Here is a 20,731-nt window from a genome sequence, read left to right as displayed (position 1 = left end):
AGGAGCCTGTGGAGAATTCAGTGTCACATTAGGATGAGAAAAGGGAGTTGGAGAGGCACTCTTGCTGACCCTGAACACAACACAAGAACCCAAGGGCCAGCAGCTGTAAGCTTCAAAGCCTTGCAGTAATGTTACCTTTGCTTTACTACAGAGGAGACACCAGCAGGGGAGCTGTGTTGAACTCTCTCTGAGCACACTGTAGGAGCACTCAGAGTATGTCGATTCTCACAGACTCTTCTCTGTCCCTACTGTACAAGCAGTTTCAAGCAGGGGTCTTGTTGGTATTTTAGAGGAAAACTGATGGTACTACTTTGGGTAGTGCCACTACTTTGATTAATTTGATAAGACTAACAGTCATTTTACAAAGACAAAATCTCTTCATAAGTAGTATGGCTGGGAAAGGAGGAATGAGGAGGGAGCAGGGGACATGAGGAAGCACTGCAATATCTAAATGAGAGGTAAGAAAACAAGGGCAGTTTTGCTGTGATTGCAGATGACACTTGCACTCCTATCATTTCTGCATCCACCTCTAGCCCAGATGACTTACTGGCCTCATGAGTGAATCAATGAATTCTTCTCTGTAAGAGAACCACGGTTTGCCTTTTTAAAATGCTGACAGTGCAACACAAAGTGAGGACACTCACCTGCTGCACCCAGCATGCAGCCCACATTCCTTCAGTGGGCCTTTAGGAGTTGGACCCAACCTAGTTTCCCAGCCTCTTCTCCCACGACTTCACTCTACAAATGGATCTGGTCCAGCCACAAACCTTCTCTGGGCTCCCTGAATGTACCTAACTCTTACAGGCTGTCACTCCCCCATTTTCCACCTAACAAAACCCTTTCGGCCTTCAAGACGCCACTCAAACACCCCCTCCTCTGAGAAGCCTCCCCCAGTCCCTTGCCCAGAGTGAGCAGTCCCTCCCTCTTCCCATTCACCTAATTCCTTCTGCCTGCCAGATGCCCCCTTATAAGTAACAAAGGCATGAGCGTGCACCTACCCTCAAGGAGCCTCTTCCAGGAGGGGGCCGGGCTCTGATCTGCTTTTTGACATGATACTTTGTGCCGAGATCTGCCCTCTCCTGCCAGGCTGTGCTCACACCAATACCAACAGGTCACAAGGCGCCCTGCCAGCAAAGCTTCGTGCCCCTGAGAGTTGTCTAATGCACACGCAAGCTCAAAGCAGCTCTCGGGTGGCCTGTTGCAGGGCACAGCACAGTTCTGGCTGTGCAAAGACAGATGCTGGGCCCTTCCCTGTGCTGCTCAGCATATACCCGCTCTCCAGAGCGCCTTTCCTTGGCATTAATTCATCCAGTCAGTTAAGATGGATTGCACGGCCTGCTGTGTGCCAGGTACCATGTGGACCCCACCACCCATGCCCAATGCAGGTCCCTCTAATGGGCAACCCTTGCTCCACACCTCCCTCTTGGGCTGCTCGAGACTGTCAGGTCTGGCCCAACCTGCTCTCCAGCCCTGCTTCCTTCCTGTCCCTTTCCTGAGTGCAAGTTAGCCCTGGTAAACCTCTGGCCCTGCCAACTCCCTCTCACGGTCTGCTTCCTAAAGGACCCAATCTGAGACAGTGGGTTCCAGAGTGGTCCAAGACAGCAAGTTGTAAGATGGAGTCTTGGTACAGGATCACCCTGCAACTGCCCAGCAGGCAACGAGGTTCCCATCTTTGGGCATAGGTGGCATGCAGGTGGCTCCAGGCACAAAATGGCAGCCTAGTTGCCAGATCTTTGGTGTTAGAACTTTTGATTCTAACATCAAAAGTTAGACGGGTAGCTTGTGAAGAGGAAGTTCCTGGCAGGTGAGGAGACCCAGGCAGGGCGGACGTCTGGAAATGGAAACTCAGGGAGTGGATGGTGGTGACTACGTTGCCTGGATGACCCACACGGGGTTAATGAGAGGCCAAGGGCAATTAACAAACGTCTAAAAATTAAGCAGAAGCACTGGAGTCGTCCTGGTGGCTTACAAAGTAGCCCCCGATCCAGGCAATGGGCGAGCAGCAAAATCTGAAGAACAAACCCAGGACTTGCTAAGGTGGCTGAACTCCAAAGACAGCTGAACGCTCAACCAAGGCAGGTCTATCATGCCAACGACACAGGCCCTGTTGGGGAAAGCTGCGTCCCTGATACATGGAACAGGGACATCTAGGAGAAGGTCTCTGAATATCTAATCTCCCCAGATGCCCTTGAAACTTCTGAGTCTGCAGCATCAGCCCAGCAAGAGCCAGTGCAGGCACCCTACCCCGAAGGAGAAATAAATCCCACAAGAACGTTCCCCACAGGTGTCCTCCCTCCCAGGGGTGGCCCTCACCTTATCACTGGCTGCCAGGTAGGTGACCGACAGTCCCAGTTTGCTGAGGAACTTGCAGTGCTAACACCCAGAGAGTCCCGTGGAAGCTGGAGGAATCGGTGAGCCGACGGCCAGACCCGTGACCAGAGGGAAGCTGCAGCACAGAGCTGCACGGGCAGGATGTGCCGGTCCTGGTAAGGGGCAAAGGGATGACATCCCTGAGGAGCTGCAGGATCAGCACACACCTGCAGCGGCCGGGGGTGTCCCTGCGGGACGGGACCCAGATGCAGCTCAACCTGTGGGGGCTGGAAACGAAGACTAGGTCAGGGACTTGGAGACACTCTGCTGCTAAACACAACCCAATGCCCCGGCAGGGAGCCGAAGGGATGGGGCAAACCTGTGGATGGCATGGGATGGGCAACAGCGATGGTCCATGCCTGAGTGACGGTGAAAGGCCCGGACTGTCAGTGCAGATGGTGAAGGAAGGGGTTCAACGGCTGAGCAACGTGAGCTTCCTGGATCTGGACAGAAGAGGTGAGGCCAGAAGACACCCCGGAGGATCATGTTTCAGGAGAGGGCCCTGAGGACACATGCTTCAGCAAGGGCATCGGGAATGTGCTGGAGAGAGGGTGCCAGCCTCCCTCTGAGGTTCAGCGTGGGGATCCCCTGCAGGCCAGGGCGGACCACAGGAGAGTGTCTCGCAGAACGGGGTGCACCAAGAACTGGAGGCTGATAAGGCTGCTATAGTCTCCTCCTCTTCCTCCTCCTCACCTCCTCTCCTCCCGTCTTCCTCCCCTCCTAATTCTCTCTTCCTCCTGTCCACCTCCTGTCCTCCTTTCTTCCTCCTCCTCCTCCCCACCTCGGGCTCTCCTTCTCCTCCCCTCCTCCTCATCCTCTCCGCTTCTCTCTTCTCCCTCCTACTTCTCTCCTTCTCATTTCCTTCTCTCTTCCTTTCCTCCTTCTCCTCTTCCTCTCTCTTCTACCTCCTCCAACTCTGTTCCCCTCCTCTCTTCTCCACTCCTCCCCCACCTCCTCCTCTCCTCCTCCTTTTCCGCTGCCCCTCTTATCCACTCCTCCTCTCCTCTCCTTTGCTTCTCATTCTCCTCTCTTCATCCTCTCCTCCTTTTCCTCCTCTCCTGGTCCTCCTTTCTGCTAGCTACCTCCTCCTCTTCTCTTTCTCCTCTTCTCTGCCTCCTTTTTTCCTCCTCCATCTCTCTTCCTCTTCCTCCCCTCCTCCGCTCCTCTTCCTCCTACACCTCTCCTCCTTTCCTCCCTCATCCTGGTATTCCCCTCCTTCTTCCTTCCTCCCCATCCTCCCACCTCCACCTCCTTCTCCCCTCCTCCTTCTGTTCTTCTCTCTTCCTCCTCCCCATCCCTCTTCTCTCATTTTCTTCTCCTCCTCATCTCCTCCTCTCCCCCGCCTCCTCTCCTCCATATCTGCCTCTCCTTCACCTTCTTTCCTTCTCCTCTCCTCCTTCTCCCCCCTCCTCCTCACTTCCTCTTCTAGTCCTCTTCCTCTTCTTCCTCCTTCACTGCTCCTCCTCCTCTTTTCCACCTCCTCCTCTCCTCTTCTCTTTTCTGCGTGCTCCTCTCCTCCTTCACCTCTTCTCCTCGGTCTCATCTCCTCTTCTCCTTCTCCTCCTCCTTCCCTCCTCTAACCGGCTCCCTCTCTTCCCCCTCCTCCTCCTCCTCTTTTCTACCCTCCAGCTCCTATTCCTCCACTTTACCTCTCTCCTCCTGCTATACACCATGTTCGTGCGACCCTGTGTGAGTCCACGGGAGAAAAGGAAAGCTAAAAGGTGGACAGATGGGTGCAAGAAGGCAAAGAAGGGAGCCCTCTCCGATCTAATGGGCGGGGTGCTGGATACATGTGAGTGCCTCCCCCTTAGGGGAGGGGTCACAGCCTCCAGATGGAGGGGCCACGGGACACTCCATGACCTCTGGCGTTACTTACAATTTGGAGGGCTTAGGTGAATACTGAGTCCAAAATAGCCCTGCAAAGAGACAGAGGAACAAGCCTCTGAGCCGACCAGGTCTCTGAAATACAAAAACCAACATGAGGCGAGAGGCAGAATGTGGGTAACACCCCTCACTGGCACCGAGGAAGGAGAACTGTTCAGACCCCGGGCACAACTAGTGCCTGAAGAATATCTTAGTTTATAGTGCTATTGCTCAGCTGTTTCCTTTATATAATCCTTTATATATAATCACATATTAGTTTATAGAATTAGTGCTTGAAGTATAACTTACTGCTTACATATATCTAGTTTATATAATCACACTTAATACTTATTTCTGGCATACTCAGTTCTATATAATCTTTCTATATAATCATATAGGTATTGTAGTCAGAGCTGTACTGACACATTTAGTGCTGATGTATATAATCCTTCTATGTAACCATGTAGTAGTTTGTAGTAGGAAGAATGCCTAGAGCAGTCACAGAACAGAAGCAGTACATGGGAAAACAGCCAGACCAGGACAAGAACCAAAGGCCCAGGCGGTGGCGTCCCTGCCTGAAAGGGCATATACTGTATGGCAGGCTTGGAGCAAGAGCCTCTCCTCCTGAAAAAGGAGCTGTAGTACCTTGCATCCAGTTCCTGTGGAAAGTAGGCCTCAGGCCTGAGATCCTGGAAGTAACCGAGGGAGAAGTACCCCTCTGGTGTGACCAGTCACGGCAGCTGTACACCCGGTCAGTCTTTTCTCACTTCTGCGCTAGCTCAAATCATCCTCCCATAAATATCTTAAGTGAAGAGCACAAGTCTGTCAGTTCCCACTGCATTAAGCTTACATCATCCTTCTATTAGAAATCCTTTGAAGTCTCCAGCCCCCAGATAAGAAGTGTTGTGCATGACACCTGCTGCACACAGCCCACCTCCTTGCCTCGGTGACCTAATGGGGGTGGACCCCTTTTCTGCACATGACCCTCTACTACTGTGCAGGGCACGGCCCCCTGCTGTGCACAGCCCACCTCTCTGCCCAGGTGACATAATGGGGTGGCCCCCTCACTTGTGACTCACGTGATTAGGCATGCCCTATTACTAAGCCTACAGATGGTGACCTCACACACGACCCTGCCCCCTGCTTGTACTTAATAAATACAGATGCTCTTGGGCATTTGGGGGCCGTCACTGATCTCTGCTCACAAGTGGCATGGCCCCCCGAGTCCAGATGCTCTTCACCAGTTCTTCAGTGTCCTGTCTCTTTACTTCTCTGATCCTGCACCTCAACACAGCATAAGGGACACCCCACGACCCTGTGGGGCCTCCACAACCCTACAGCAGCATTCAGAAAGAGCTCCTACAGCTCCATACCAACAAGGCAAATCACTCAATTAAAAAGTGGGTAAAAGCCATTTCCTAGATGAGGAAAGCAGGCTGACCAAGAAGCATCTGAAGGGAAGCTGGGAATTATGGTCAAAGCGGTCCCAGGCTGGCCGTGCCCCGTAACCCTAGGCAGGATCACACACGAACCCTCTTGGGAGGAGGGTGACTTCCTCCTGGGCCTCAGAGTCAAAGCAGCACAGTGAGGAGAGGGTGGCTGCCCTCTGGAAAGTGTCAGCAGGGAGGCAAGGGAAGAGGAACGGGGTGACAGGCTCAGAAAATGGGAAGAGTCGCATAGAAATCATGCTGAGACAAAAATAATGCTTCCCTAGGGAAGCACGTGGATGGAAGAGACAGACTGAACAGCCAGGGATGCTGAGCACAGAGAGGGAAGGGGACAGCACATTCCCAAGGGACAGCCGTAGTCAGGGAAGCTAGCCTGCCACCACGGTGGAGAGGAGAGGCGGGGCGGGGTGAGGCGAGGAGAGGAATAAGAAAGGCAGAGGCAAGGCTCAGAAGGCCAGCGAGATGGACAGGGAGCTCTGCAGGGGGCTCCCAGGGATGAGAGGGAAGGAAGACTCTGAGAGGGGGCTGTGGTTTCAGGAAGGAGGCAGTAGCCTGGGGTGGGGGGCTGGCATGGGGTGCCGTCAGCTGCAAAGCAAGATCTTTGGAAAACACAAGGACTTCCTAAAAGAGACACGACGTGGCACGATGGGGACGCAAGCAAGGCCTGAAGAAAGCAGACCTTGAGGAGGAGAAACACTCCTGGCCCCAGGAGATGGGGTCAGCTGAGTGTGTGCTAGTGGGTGCAGCCAGGCACAGCGGTTTCATGGGAGCACAGCAAGGAACCCGAGAAGGCCCCGCATGCCCACAGTTGCCTGCCTGGGGCTCCAGAGCACCCACCGAGGGCCCCACAAGGGAAGGCAGGAGCAGGATGGGTCTGGGGAGGTGAAGGCTGGCCTGACCTGCTGACAGACGAACAGAGAGGGAGGGGAAAGTCTTGTTCCTGCCAGGACATCGTAAATGGGAGGAGTGAGGTCAGAAATCAGAGCGTTTTCGGGTTTGGTGCTGACTTGCTACTGGGAATGAAAATCAAGACTCAGGTGCCATCTGGTCCCTTTCTCAGGGGTAGCCGATCACCACCCTCATCCCTACCTGACCTGGCGATGCCATTCTTCCTAGGCCCACTCACCGCTGCAGCTGCTTTTCTTTGACTTCTCCTCATCTGACCACAGATCAGACCTCTGCTGTTTGCTGCCGCCCAGGGAGAATGTGCACTAATGTGCGCACTAACCCCACTGCCCAGCACACCCAGGAGAGTGGGGCAGCTGGGAGAGTTTGAAAATGGAGCCCTTATGTAGCCACCACGGGCTTCCCCGCTAGCAGTCACATGTGAGTACCCAGCTCATTAGGTGAGTTCTAGCTCTTCAAACAAGAGGCCACGGGAGGAAGAGCAGCAACCCACCATCCCGGGGATCCTCACTCACAGTGTGAAACCACTCCCAGCAGGTTCCGGAGTGTCTGGCAGAAGCCGGCAACCATTCTTGGGGGAAGGAGCCCAGGAGGGGATGCTAGCATGTATGGGAATTGGAACTGATGATCTGAAGGTCCCTTGCTGGCCTGAGGCTTATAACCCATCAAGAGGGGCCCTCTCCTCCTCACCTCATCTCCAGCATTCCTGCTTCCTCAAGTTTCTCCAAGGAGAAGTAGGTGCATCTCACTAGAAAAGACGAGAAAGCAGCCCTTTGCTGATTCAACACTTACTAAGCAGATACTGTGTCCTGGGTATCCAGTTTCAGAAATGAGTAAAACACCGTCCTTGGCGGAGGTTGCGGTGAGCCGAGATCGTGCCATTGCACTCCAGCCTGGGTAACAAGAGCGAAACTCTGTCCCCCCCCCCAAAAAAAAAACAAAAAACAAACAACAACAACAACAAAAAAAACACCGTCCTTGCCTTCAAGGAACTCAGAGAGCATGCGGCAGCCACAGACTCTTACAGCGCAATTACCACCCTGGGTTCCAAGAGCCTAATGTGGGGTGGGGAGAGGGGAGGTTAAAAATGCTATTAGAACTGGAGACAAAAGTCCCTAACACTGCGGTGGGACCGTGAAGGTGACATTAAAGTTGTGCCTTGAAGGAGGCCAGGAGTGCACCAGTACAAGGCCATGGGAACCACCGCTGCAAAGCAGGGAGACCTGGGGCAGCAGGCTGATGGCGACCTGTGACTAAACTGCACAGCGTGAACCCAGGGACTGTTTGGCTTAAGGGTGGAGAGAGCTGGGCAGACTCCCTGAGCTGTTAGGACTTCAACCTGAGAAGGCCTGGCAGGGTTTTCAGTAGAGGGTTGCTAGGGACAGATTTGTGACTTAGAAACTAAACTGAAAGAGTGTGGAGGACAGACCCAAGGGAGGAAAGACAGAAGCCTCCAGGTTGGTCAGGAGGCTCATGGAATGGTGCAGGCTCCAGACCACGAGGCCTGAACTCAGGAAGTAGCAGCGGGGATGCAGGAAGAGGAGCAGTTTGGTCTCATCAGGCACTTCAGAGGCACGCACCTGGAACTTGGTTATGAAGTCAATGCGGGGGACTGGGTAAGCGGAGGGACAGAGGAGCACAGCATGGCGGTGCTGCGGAACCTGAGCCCTGACTGACATGGAGAAGAGAGTTTGAAAAGCAAGTTCGCCAGGGAAGTTGGGCTGTGTGTTGGGCGACTTAGGTCGGAGGGGCGGCAGGACATTAAGAGTGGGGATGTTTCTCAACACGTGCAAAAGAGGCGTTAAAAAGACAGTCCCTCCAGACCCCATTTTGGCAGGCACTGACAGAGCCACTAGGACACAGGGAAGCAGGCCTGGGGGGCTCAGCCCTGCAAGACTCAGGCTACAGCTGCGGGGACCCCAGACAAGTGTTCCCGCCCTTCTTGCTGCTTCCATGCCCTATGGGGGTAGACTCTGAGGGTGCAGTTAGGTCGCCGGGGCGAGTTTAGACTCTTGCCTAAGGGTGCAGCACAGAAGTGCCTCAGCTCCCTCCTCCAGCTCCATCCTGCTCCTCAAGCTGCACAGCCTGCCTTCTCCCACAGCTCTGCCCACAGCTTCACCCCAGTTCTGCTCCGCTCCACCAGCATCTCCACCATCAGCTCTTCCTCCCGCAACTCCGCCCAAGCTGCTTCTCCCGCAGCTCCACCCTAGCTGTTCCGACTCCTAGCTCCTTCTCCCGCAGCTTCGCCCCCAACTCCTCCTCCTCCTCCCAGCACTAACCAGTTCTGCCCACAGCTACGTCCTCCTCTTGCAGGTGGCTCCTCCAGAATCTCTGACACAGTTCCCGCTGCAGCTCCACCCTCAGCTTCTTTCTCCAGGCTTTTTCCCACAGCCCCATCCTACTCCCCATGCATGTCCACTCCCAGCTCCAACTCCTCTGGCCCCTTCCTGCTTCTCCTACCCGTCTGCCCCACCCCAGCATCTTTCAGCTTTCCTCCAGCTCTGCACTAGCTCCTCCCCAACCGTGCTCACACACCAGCCTTGCTCTAGCTTGGCTCCTCCTTCCCCAGCTCATTCCCGCAGCCCCGCCCCACCTCCCACAGCGCTTTGCACAGCCCCGCCCTGCTCCTCCTCCGGAACCTCCAGGCTTTCCCTCAGCTCCACCGGGCAGCTGAGCTATGCACCAGGCCCTCCTACAGCGCTTTCTCATGACACGAGCCTGCACCTCCCCAGCCCTCGCTCCCCCAAGCTGGTTCTCAGGAATCCGCGGGGTGCTCCCGCAGCTGCTTCTCGCTCAGCTCTTCCACTGCCTCGCCGTGCTTCTCCCGCCAGATTCCGAAGCCCCGCCCCCAGCACCTCCCCAGTGGTCTCTCTCGGCTCCGCCCCGTCCCGAGGCCCGCCCTGTTCCTCTCAGGGCTGCTTCAAAAGCCCCGTTCCAGCCCCGCCCCAGAGACGTCCCTCCCCCCAGCCCCGCCCTACTCCTCCTGCGGTCGCTTCCAAGACCCCGCCCCCAGCCCCTCCCCAGCGGTTTCTCGCAGGCCCGCCCCTCCTCTCACCTAGCCCCACCCTGCTCCTCCCGCGGCTACTTCCAGAGCCCCGCCCCCATGCCCTCCCCAGCGGTTTCTCAGCACCGCCCTGATTCCCGCCTCTCCCCCAGCCCCACCCTGCTTCTCCTGTGGGTTTCCAAAGCCCCGCCCTCAGCCCCCTACGCAGCGGTTTCTCTCAGCCCCTCCCCTCCCGAAGCACCGCCCTGCCTCTGCGGCTGCGTCCCCGCCCCACCCCCAGCTCCGCCCTGCTTCTCCGGTGGCTCCTTCCAAGGCTCCGCCCCCAGTCCCCTCCCCAGCAGTTTCTCAGCCCCGTCCCTCCCCGAGCCACGCCCCCACCCAAGCCCCGCCTTGCTTCTCCTGTGGGTGCTGCGAAAACCCCACCCCCAACCCCAACCCCACCCCAGCGGTTTCTTTCAGCCCCACCCTCCTCCTCTCAGCGGCCCCCTCCTTCCCCGCGCTGGTTCTCAGGAGTGCGCGAGCACCTCCTGCAGCCTCGCTCAGATCTCCCACGGCCCCACCTCCAATAGTTTCGCCCAGCCCCCTAACCACGTCTAATTCCCGCCCCACTCAACCCCGCCGCAGCGATTATCTCAGTCCCGCCCTTCCCCTCCCCAGCTCCGCCCTCCTCTTCTCAGCCTCGATCCCCGACCCTCCCCAGTGGTTTCTCCCAGATCCTCCCTGCTGGTCTCGCAGCTCTGACTTTGAAACTCCTGCCTGGTGGCCTTGTCCCGCCCCTCTTCGTTTTCCTCCCTCCGGTTCCTTTTCCTCCTTCCGGTTGTTTGTCCAGGCTGCCGGTCGCGTCAGGACCCGTAAACTGAACAGCGTCTCCTGGCGGCCAGTGCGTGCGTAAGTGCGTGATGACGTCAGTGCGTGGCTTCATGAAGAGTGGATTTCTAGACTTGGCTGTCTATATGCAAGGCTGAGTACGTGCCTCCTGCGTACGTGCGTGGTGCACGTACGTGCGTGGTTACGCGCCCCCGTACGTTCTTCGTGAACTGGATGACGGGAGCTGCATGAAAGCGGAAAAGTTACGGACTGTTAGCACTTGCTAGTAACCCCCGGTTTCCCGGAGTCAGTGGCAGCGAGCGACCTTGCAGCCCCGACAGGAGCCGGGAGCTCTTTGTTCTCACCGCGGCCCAAGTCTCCTCGCTTTCGAGCCCATCATCCTGGCTCCGGTGGCCTCGCTGGGTCGCGGGGACGCGGAGGACTGTTCTTCTGTTGCCAAAAGCCAGAGTCGGCCCTGGACGCGACGACTGTCAGGGTCCGGAGGCCGTAACACCGGCCGCGGCTGAAAGGTACGGGAACCTGTTTGCTCGGCCGTCTTGCGGACAGCACCCGAGGGCTGGGGTTTCCCTGGATATGAGTTTGGGAGCCAGTGTGGGGCGCGCCCAAGGCACCCTTTCCTGTCCCGTGCTCTCGCCAGGGTCTCAGCCCCGCTCCTTCTAAGCGCGTCTTCTCGCGGCATGCGTCTGCGAGTAGAAATCCCGTGTTCTGGCCGGGCGCGGTGGCTCACGCCTGTAATCCCAACACTTTGGGAGGCCGAGGCGGGCGGATGGTCAGGAGTTCTAGACCAGCCTGACCAACATGGAGAAACCCCAGTCTCTACTAAAAATACAACAGTTTTAGCCGGGCGTAGTGGCGCGTGCCTGTAATTCCAGCTACTCCAGAAGCTGAGGCAGGAGAATCGCTTGAACCGGGAGGCGGAGATTTCGGTGAGCAGAGATCGCACCATTGCACTCCAGCCTGGACGACAAGAGCGAAACTCTGTGTCAAAAAAGTAAAGCCCTGTGCTGCTCCACACACACCGACCCCATCTCGGCCCGGTCTTCCCTGCCTCCAGCTTGGACCCTCTGCTGTGAGCTCGCCTGGACCTGAGGCCAGGCAGTGCACAGCTCTGTGGCCTGTGGCATCGTGCTCAGCGTGACCTACCCAGAATTAAGCTGAGGGGAATGGGATGTAGGCCCCCCCAAACACTTGCCCAGTGACAATGGGAGGGGAAGTGGCATTTTTCTCCCCTCGGATGGAGCGTGCTCAGTTGCAGGAATGCGACTCAACTTCCAGAAATGATGTTCTGCCCTGCGGGCCGGTGCACCCTGTGGTCCTTGACCCAGACAGGTGCCGAGGGTCCCATTGCTGTGATTAGCAGAACCAAACTGAGTGAGGTGCACAAGTGTGTTACTCGTAAGACCGGCCCTCCCAGCTCTTCTTGGTTTCCAATGCCTGCTAAGTAGATGACCTTCCTAGGGCCATTAACCAGCCTTGCTGTTTTGCACTTAATGACCTTTCCTCCTTGTCTTCCTTGTTGTGCAGGCAAAGAAGCTACGTGGAAGAGTGTTTCCTCCTCAGGCCGCAAAGCAGGTACTCTCTGCAGCACCAGGTAGGAGGGGACTCAACCCTCTTCCTGCCTTTCCAGTTACATGAGTTCTTACTAGGGATTCCACACACATCCAGTTCACATTTGTTGTGATTTTGTGGTGACGATGAGAAAAGGGTTGGCTAAGAAACTGAGGGGTGGAAAAGAGGCAAACGTTCACGGTAGCCACATATCCCGATGGCTGTGGCCAGGCCCTGTGGGGGACGTTCAGCCTCCGTCAGAAGTAATCCAGAACCCAGGAACCTGGTAATATTTTGTCACCCATCAGCAGAATAATGATGCTCAGAGCCATGTGTGTGTGAGGAAATGGCACCACGGATGGGTTGGTGGAGTGTACACAGGTGAGTTTTTGTGGAAGGCCATTTGCTGGCAGATATCAGCATCTTAGATGGGCGTGCCGGGCGGCCGAGGCATTCTCTTCAGCAGGTCTTCACACGGCGAGCGTTAGTGGAAATGTCATTTCTAGTGGCAAAAGTGGGAAGCAGCTTGTAACTCTCCATCGGTGGAGGAATGGTCCGGCAAATTGTGGGACGACCAACAATGGGATATCACACAGGCAGTGAAAAACAAGGTAGATGAAGATGGGCAGATGGAGAGAATGGGCTTGATGTGCTGTTAAATGGAAGAGTCATGCCCTATCCTGTGGAGATGTGTTGGGAACAGCAGTTTGCCAAGATGGCTGAAGCAAAGGACCATAAAGGGGCTGGCTTAAACTACAGACATACGTTGTCTCACAGTTCTGGAGGATGGAAGTCTTAAATCCAGGTGTTGACCGGGTTCGTTTGTTCTGTGGGCTGTGAAAGACAATCTGGTCTGTCCCCCTCTCTTAGCTTCGGTTGGCCGGGTGGCACTCCTTGGCTTGTAGAAGCATCTCCTTTATCTCTGCCTTTGTTTTCTCATGGTGTTCTCCCTGTGTGCCTCACTGTCTCTAACATCCCCCTTTTCATAAGGACGCCAGCCACGTTGCATGTGGGTCAGCCCTAATGACTTCAGTTCTGCTTGATCACCTCAGTAATGACTCTGTCCTTATGCATAAGGCCATATTCTGAGGTGCTGAGGTTTAGGACATACCCATTTTAAGAGAACACAATGCAACCCATCACAACAGACAAAAGCCCTGAGGTAGAACCAAGCTTGGCATGTTCCCTCAGTGGATGGAAGGCCTGTGTGGCTGCAGGGTGGTGAATAAAGGGGAGAGGAGAGGACATGGCTGGGGCGGGAAGCCTCTGAGACATCTTGAGAGGCTATGACTGGGCTGATGTTCTGGCTTCAAGCCCATGGCTCCTTCTGAAGCACAGGGCTGTACTCCATGCAGGAGGAGGGGACCCTCTCCCAAGGTACACACGCAGGAGGCAGGGACCCAGGCAAGAGGCGTGAGAAGTCAGAGCGCGTGTGACGGTGGGCTGGCGCCTCATTCTCCTCAGCCATAGACTGGGCCTCACAGTAGCACTGACTCTGCTGGGTTACTTGGGGATTCCATTTGATGATCTGAGGATCATGCCATCGCAGAGGCTGGCATGTGGAAGGCATGTGTTTCGGAGGGGCGGCAGTTGTTCTGAATTTCATTCTTTTTTTCAGCTCAGATCGGGGGCAGGGGTGTCTGCTGACATGGAGCGCAGTGGTTGGGGAAAGGGCTTGAGGAAGGTGGCACCCAGATGGGTGGGGAAGAGATGTCTGACTGAGGACCGTCTGAGGTCATGGTGCATCCTGAGAGCAGAGCTGAGATTGGATATCAACGATGTGGGCTCAGCAGCCCTGCAATAGAAGCCGGGAAGGTCAGTGCCTTGGTGCCAGCAAGGCCAGGGCACTGAGAGTACTGGCGTGGCACAGCAGAGGGAACAGAAGAGAAGCAGAGCCTCGGACTGCCCCTCTGTGCTGGAAAGAGGACTGACACCAGCACCACCTCTCCACTCTGTCTAGGCCGAGGGGGCCCTCTGTTCTCTGTGTTCCCTAGGGCTTGGTGACCTCTGTCATAGCACTGACCACACGCTATCTGGCCTGTGCCTTCCTCTAGCTGCCCCCGCCCTACTCCAGACCTCCGCAAAGACTCGATGAAACGGACCTGAGTCAGCCGAGTCCCAACCCCTTTTCTTGGGCCTGCCGTGGCGCTGGACATCAGTGACTGCGTAGTGACACGCGGAAGCAGTGGACCATCAAGGTCAGTGATATTTAAGGGACCTGGGAGACACGGGGGAAAGGTCAGGACCACTGCCAGTGAGCTTGGAGGGCTGGCATGTGATGTGTTTCTGTGCTTCGGCAGGCCACACACAGGAGGCCCCCGGAGCTTTCGAAGATGAAGTTTGGCTGCCTCTCCTTCCGGCAGCCTTATGCTGGCTTTGTCTTGAATGGAGTCAAGACTGTGGAGACACGCTGGCGTCCCCTGCTGAGCAGCTACAGGAACTGTACCATCGCCATCCACGTTGCTCACAGGGACTGGGAAGGTGATGCCTGGCGGGAGCTGCTGGTGGAGAGGCTCGGGATGACGCCTGCTCAGATTCAGGCATTGCTCCGCGAAGGGGAAAAGTTTGGTCGAGGAGTGATAGCGGGTAAGTGACGATGTGCCAAATGCTCAGGCAAGTCCTGGAGCTGCCACCCAAGATCTTGCTGGGGAGTGTGGGGCCATCTGTTGTCGTCCGAACTGATTGGCGTGTACACGACAGTTTCCTTTGATGACAAACCTCCAGATGGGCGGCGAGGGCCCTGGGCTGGGGGTTGGCAGGCCTAGCTTCCGCATGCTCTGATAAATTGTTTCTTCACTCTGGGCCCCAGTTCCTGTTTCTGATCTCAGTGAGAAGCCGAGTCAGGTCCCTGTGCACATGGTGCATGTGGGTGTGTGTGTGTGTCTGTGTGTGTGTCTGTGTGTGTGTGTCTGTGTGTGTGTACGTACGTACGTACATGTGTATGTGCGCGGGTTGCACATGTCTGCCAGAGACCAAGAGAAGCAGCCCAGCCTGCCGAATGGGTCAGGTGGCCTCTAGAGTTAGGCTGTCTGCCTGGCTTCACGAGCCTGCCCCAGCCCCACCACTCACGGCACCCTGGGCGAGTCCCCTAACCTCTGAGTGATTGAGTTCTGACATCAGCACCTGTCCCCTGGTGACCTGCGTAGGCATCACCTGTAGGCTCCCAGGTGGTGGCTGGTGCCCTTCCAATCTGCAACCGCTGCCCTCAGCAGCCTGGCTTGGACATGCCACTTACTTGTGTGGCTTCACTGAGGACAAGACCCTCTCCTCTGTCTTTCTGGAGCCCTCCCCACTGCCTTTCCCAGCATTCGCTGAATTGAGTTTGTTTTGTTATCAAAGCTGTGGAAGAAAGACTTGACCCCCTTCTTGTCATTTTGCTGATACCGTCTTACTTTCTATTGATTGTGACTTTGAGTAACTGTGTTGTCACACAGGCAGGCCTTGGGCTATGGAAGTGAAAAGCATTCATGTGTATCTCTCTTTGTGTACAGGACTCGTTGACATTGGGGAAACTTTGCAGTGCCCCGAGGACCTAACTCCTGATGAGGTTGTGGAACTAGAAAATCAAGCTGTACTGACCAGCCTGAAGCAGAAGTACCTGACTGTGATTTCAAACCCCAGGTGGTTACTGGAGCCCATGCCTAGGAAAGGAGACAAGGAGGTATTCCAGGTAGACATCCCAGAGCACCTGATCCCTTTGGGGCATGAGGTGTGACAAGTGTGGGCTCCTGAGAGGAATGTTGCAGGGAAACCAGCTAAATCATTATTTCAATTCACCATCAGTTGAAACCAGCTAAATCGTTTAGCTGCTTTCAATTTACCATCATGATGCAGACCTACATACATTAGGTTAAATCTGAATTTCCCCTGCTTTGGAGAGTCCCAGCCACTAAGCACTGTGCGTGGAAATAGGTTTCTTTGCTCAGACGAAGGAAGTAGGGGGTGGGGCTTTCCTTGTGTGATGCCTCTTTGGGCACACAGGCAGTGTCTCAAGTACTTTGTCCTTTGGGCAGAAGGAAAAGCTGCCAGTAAATGTCTCGGCATGGCTACAATTTTGGTCCTGCTAATTTCTGGATTATACAAATAAATGTGTTGTAGATGACCGGTTATGAGGCTCCATTCTGTGTTTTCCCCTGTCTTTGTTCTGGTCAAAACTCATCAAATCTGGCATCCAAGCGACATTACAGAAAGTCGGACCTGGCACTGAATGTTTGCCTGGTAGTGAGCAGCCATTAATGGACTGACTCATCCAGGATGGAGAGGACGTCAGACAAGAGCAGCTGTCTGTCCTTTCAGGTTACTCTCACTCTCTTAAGAAAGTGTCTGTCAGTTCCTGAAGCACGTGTGTCATCTGCATCACACAGCTACTTCATATCCTAGCGGTGGCCCTTCTCTTCTGAGCCAGGATGTTACAGTGGTCATAAATCCCTTGGCCAAATGGGGTGGCCTGACTCAGGGGTCCCCGGTAGGCTCGGCTAGGGATGCTGACCTGCTGATCAGATACTTCCTGGCAACATTGGGAGGGACCCATGGGGAACAATCTCCTGTTTAGAGATACTGCCAGGATCAGGAGTGAGGCTATTCTTTCTCCTGACCAGCAGGCAAATCTCAGGGGACCAGGTCTTCCTGGGCTTGGCCTCGACGCTTCCTAGCAACATCCTTTGCTGGGTGTGTGAAAATGCTGCTTCTCCAAATGAATGAGGACAGTGGGGACCAATGCCTGTCTTGGACAGGATTTTCAGCCTCTTCTGGCTTGTGCCAATGAGATGTGTATAGTTGTAGAAGGTTAGAAAGGACACAGACAACAGTTCTCATTTGAATTTTTTATTTCCATGGAATTTTGTTTTTCTTTATTAAGACCAAGAGGCCTTCATGAGAATGACAATGATAAATGCCTTAATGATAAGAATATAGACCAAAAGGGAGGCCAACAGAATGGAGTACCACTCATTGTCCAAAGACATTATACTACTATTATCTGGGTAAACCAGGCTACTAGGCACTTCCCTTGTGCTTTCCACCCAGGCAGTAGCCAAAGATCCAAATGTGACATTTCCAGAGGTGCCCTCCCAATTTGAGTTATTTGGTTCCTGAGGGGGCCCATATCCCGGGGGATGCCCAGTGACAGTGTTCCTGTGCTGCATACTGCAGTGTGTGAAGGACTGGGTGCCACTGGGTCCCTGAACATTGTGGGTTCCACCCTGGGACATTTCGATGGCCGCATTCCTGGCATCGCTGTGATGGACCAGCTTCGCCCTCTTTGGAGCTGGGACATGGGTCACTTGCTGAGTGGTGTTTCGGAGGTCACCTTTTCTCCGGATATTCTCCAGGAGCCAGAGCTTGCCTCTCTGAAAATTGGAGCTGTGGTAGATCTAAAACAAAATGAACCATGTTAGTTGTTCTGGGATCAATTATTCCTTTTCTACTTCCCAAAATTATGATCTCGTTTTGCAATGGAGGAAAGAATGCTTTAAGTGGCAGCAAGTGTGGTATGCCCTACAGCATGACCTGACTAGAGATAAACAATTCATAGGTCAAGGTGGTGCTATATATATAGTATGAATTTTGATATTAAACTGCAACCCCCTTAGAGGTAATATGCAGGTCTGGATAATGTGTTCCTTTATATTATCTATAAGGGAATTGTAGTTTAATGTCAAAATTCATACTTTTAAAATTGTATAGTTTGCATCTTTCAATAAACAAATACCTCACATATAAAAAAGTTATCTTTGACACTTAACTCTTTTACAGTATATTACTTGTTTTGGTGTTCTGTGAAGATGTTTGAGAAACAAAGGAAAGGGATTACAGAAATGCTTTCTACTTTACCATCATATTCTTGTCTCCTGGAGAGGTGATTGGGCATATTTTGCAGAATCCATAGGGGTTCAGTTGGCGAATGAAACTCTTCCAGCTATCTGTTTCGAAGATCTTCTCTGCGCCGCTCCGTTGAAGAGTCTGCCTCTGGAAGAGATCTTTCTCGATGATCACAGCGTCTCCATCATCGTTCCAGCGCACAGACCGGAATATGTCTTTCTCCACCATCATCCACATCTTTCTTGGGAAGGAAAACCCAGGAAGTTTATGGTTGTCTTCCATGCTGGCCATGCGTTGGTTCTCCTCTTCTCGTGGTGGGTTATCTTGGGAACCTGAGTCTTGGCTCACGGCTTGGTCCTCGTGCCTGTCCAAAATGTCACCGGAATCCAGATTTAGATCAGGTGATGAACTAGCTGGGCCCCCACTTGTTGGTTCTCCACCAACAGATGGGGCCAGCTTGGCTTCATATTCCTGTTCAGTATTCTTGACTCGCCATGGAGCTACACCAGAATGTAGAGCATTTTGTCCTCGAGACCCTTATCACTGTCCTAGCAAGTCCAAAATGCCTTCAGTCGGAGTGAGGGTGCCCAATAAATACTGTACACAAAATTCTAGAGTCTCGGTATCAGGGCAACCAGCTGCTTAACTCATCATCTGCTTTATTTTTCACGTGATGTCACAAAGGTGGCTCTCAGCCAATCTGGAGAGGGGGCCCTGTCCAGATGTTGGGGGAGGGGCCAGGTAGCGTAGCTTTCAGCTTCTCCCTTTTCTAAAAGCGTAAACAGGCATGGTTTAAGTTCCCAGGAGTCTCCCGTCTTCTGACAGGCACCTTGTGTCATAGGGCCAGGCCCCAGATGAGCTGAGGAACCATGACTCTATGGCCATTCCCACCCCAGAAGACAGGGGAGGCCTTTTGGTAGCCTCTGATTTGCTCAAGAGCCAGCCCCTAGTTAGCCCTAGCTTGGGTTTCGCCAAGACTGCCTGAGTCAGACGGGCCCCTCACGGGTGACTGCCTTCCAGGAGATGGTGGTCCCTACCAGGCTGTTTGGCCTGGTCTGTGTTAGTAGCATCCCCATTTTACAATCCCCCCCATCTCCTTCCTGCTTGGTCTCTTCCAGGTACTCCTAATGATTGGTTGGATCTGCACCAGTGGGCCCAGATAAAGTGTTTCTTATTCCACTTGATGGAGTTGTCCCCAGAGGGGTGCTGTGCTTAAGTATGGTGGGAGCACTCCTCTCGCTCCTCTACCATGGTGTTACCCAAAGCACCATTTGTGGTTGGATGGCCACTTCCTCAGCTATGCTTTGGAGTCTCCTGTGGAGCTCTGCTTGCCCCTGCATCTCTCTCTCTTGCAGATCACAACAGGAGATTACCTTTAGTTTCTATTTTTGCTCATAAGTACTGTTTTCATTGCCCAAGACATGATCATTTCTGAGGCCTGCTGTACACAGACGATCCTAAGAAAAGTCTCTACTTGTTTAGTTAGACCCGATTAAAGTAATCCAGCACAAAAGTGCCATCATTGTGTATTTGAAAATAGATGAGAGTATGAGTGTGTGTTGGGGTGGGCAGGAGGAAGGAGAAAACCTAAATGAAAGTCATCTTCAACCTCAGATGAGAGGATACAACAGTCTTTTGGTTGATACACCTTCTCTAGCCATTAAAAACAACTTTCTTCTTAATATTCACTCTGTATAGGGAGACAGAGTGATACAGTGGGAAGGCCCCAGGCTGAAAGGACCCTGGGCCCTTGTCCCATTGAGTAGCACCCTTTGCCCACTCGGGGTCAGCCCTGGGTGCGAAGAGGGTTGGAGGAGGCTCTTCCCAAGGTGCCTTTTAGTCTCAGGGCTTTCTAATTTTTCATAGTGCCCCACATGCCTGGATGCAGGTTTGGATCATAGTCAAACACGCTCTTTAAACAGCCTTACAAAGGTTTTTGTTCCAGGACTCCATGTAACCTCTAGGTACACATACTCTAAGGCTAAACATTAAAATATTGGTGACATCTCTAAAGGAGGATCCTTGAGTATTCAGTTATACAGCTGGCATCTTTCACTGACATACCAAAGTGCTTTTTCATAGGAGAGTTCTTAACACTGCAAATGATGCTTAGTTGTGGCTTTTGTGACCTTATGAACCCTGCTGATTACTTTTATAAGGGCCTTTGGCCATTAGGTGGGAGGGGAACAATCATGAAGAAAATCACTAGGGAAACTACACGGTAGCATTCAGCCAAGAGCTGGTATTGATTTGATTTAGTCACACTATGTCATGTGGCTTCTGTAGGACCATTACCTACCATTCTCCTTGGTTTTAAGTCACAGAATGTCCACTGGGATTACAAGTCTAAGACATCAAGCTACTCTTATGCCCTGGAGGGAATATTTAGGGTACTGACTTAAATCTAGTCAAGAAAAGTCATGGGAAGGCTGGCCGCCTCTGGCTGAGCCGGCTCAGTCCCCAAAGTTCAGCTTTGCAACCTTCAGCAATCAGTCAGACAGTCTTTATGAGTCACCTGCCACCTGCAAGCCCCTTTGAGGAAAATGGTTGGTCTTCTCTTCCTTGCTGCAAAGGCCCCCGAGATGGCCCCTGCATTGCTGCTTTATGAATGAAATAATCATGGTCAGACGACCCAAGCAGAGCACAGCTGACTACGGTATGAGGACCAGTGGCCCTGTGGAAGGCAGTCTCAGTGCCGATTTGCTGCAGCTTCTTTGTAGCTGTGCAGTGATCGAGAACAGTGCTGAGCTCTTGACAGTGGGGCCCGAAGGCATGAGGCCAGCCGCAGGGCAAGACTCTCTATGTAGGCCTTGCCTGTCACATGATCCCCACAGGCCCTTCCTCATCCTACCCCTGGCCTTTCAGGAGCTTCTTCCTTGCTGATCTCTCCCAGGCTCTAGGATGTGTCTCTGCAGTTGGTTCATCCTACCCGAGAGGAGTCTTT

The 20,731-nt window shown here is 53.7% G+C and overlaps 3 protein-coding genes across 5 annotated transcripts in view; 1 reads left to right on the top strand and 2 right to left on the bottom strand.

The window, feature by feature from the left end:
* MAMLD1 (mastermind like domain containing 1) overlaps positions 1 to 9,125 on the bottom strand; it is a 581,158-nt gene extending 572,033 nt beyond the window's left edge. The window contains exons 1-5 of the mRNA XM_017500880.2: positions 8,168 to 9,125; positions 5,384 to 7,335; positions 4,247 to 4,329; positions 2,690 to 2,813; positions 2,314 to 2,483 (exon numbers count right to left, since the gene is read on the bottom strand). The gene's annotated coding sequence lies outside the window, so the exon portion shown is untranslated. The remainder of the gene's footprint in view (positions 1 to 2,313; positions 2,484 to 2,689; positions 2,814 to 4,246; positions 4,330 to 5,383; positions 7,336 to 8,167) is intronic.
* A 1,687-nt stretch (positions 9,126 to 10,812) lies between these two features.
* EOLA2 (endothelium and lymphocyte associated ASCH domain 2) lies at positions 10,813 to 16,074 on the top strand. 3 transcript variants are annotated; one of them, XM_017500877.2, is made up of 5 exons: positions 10,813 to 10,928; positions 11,944 to 11,991; positions 14,022 to 14,165; positions 14,268 to 14,553; positions 15,459 to 16,074. In XM_017500877.2, the coding sequence occupies exons 4-5, from the start codon at positions 14,301 to 14,303 to the stop codon at positions 15,680 to 15,682; spliced, it is 477 nt and encodes a 158-aa protein (XP_017356366.1). In that variant the 5' UTR covers positions 10,813 to 10,928; positions 11,944 to 11,991; positions 14,022 to 14,165; positions 14,268 to 14,300; the 3' UTR covers positions 15,683 to 16,074. The 3 variants fall into 3 exon arrangements, with proteins under 3 accessions (XP_017356366.1, XP_017356363.1, XP_017356364.1); XM_017500874.2 differs by having other exon boundaries at positions 11,944 to 12,010; XM_017500875.2 differs by lacking the exons at positions 10,813 to 10,928; positions 11,944 to 11,991 and adding an exon at positions 12,040 to 12,348.
* Positions 16,075 to 16,647: 573 nt separating this feature from the next.
* LOC108284235 (heat shock transcription factor, X-linked member 3-like) lies at positions 16,648 to 19,740 on the bottom strand. Its single transcript, XM_037728612.1, has 3 exons — positions 19,716 to 19,740; positions 17,800 to 18,287; positions 16,648 to 17,339 (listed from the first exon to the last, which is right to left on the bottom strand). The coding sequence occupies exons 1-3, from the start codon at positions 19,738 to 19,740 to the stop codon at positions 16,821 to 16,823; spliced, it is 1,032 nt and encodes a 343-aa protein (XP_037584540.1). The 3' UTR covers positions 16,648 to 16,820.
* Positions 19,741 to 20,731: the final 991 nt, after the last annotated feature.

Source organism: Cebus imitator, unplaced genomic scaffold (genome assembly GCF_001604975.1).
Source record: "Cebus imitator isolate Cc_AM_T3 unplaced genomic scaffold, Cebus_imitator-1.0 Scaffold273, whole genome shotgun sequence".
Classification (NCBI taxonomy): Eukaryota; Metazoa; Chordata; class Mammalia; order Primates; family Cebidae; genus Cebus; species Cebus imitator.
Note: the sequence above shows the minus strand (reverse complement) of the source record. Positions and strands in the feature narration are given on the sequence as shown.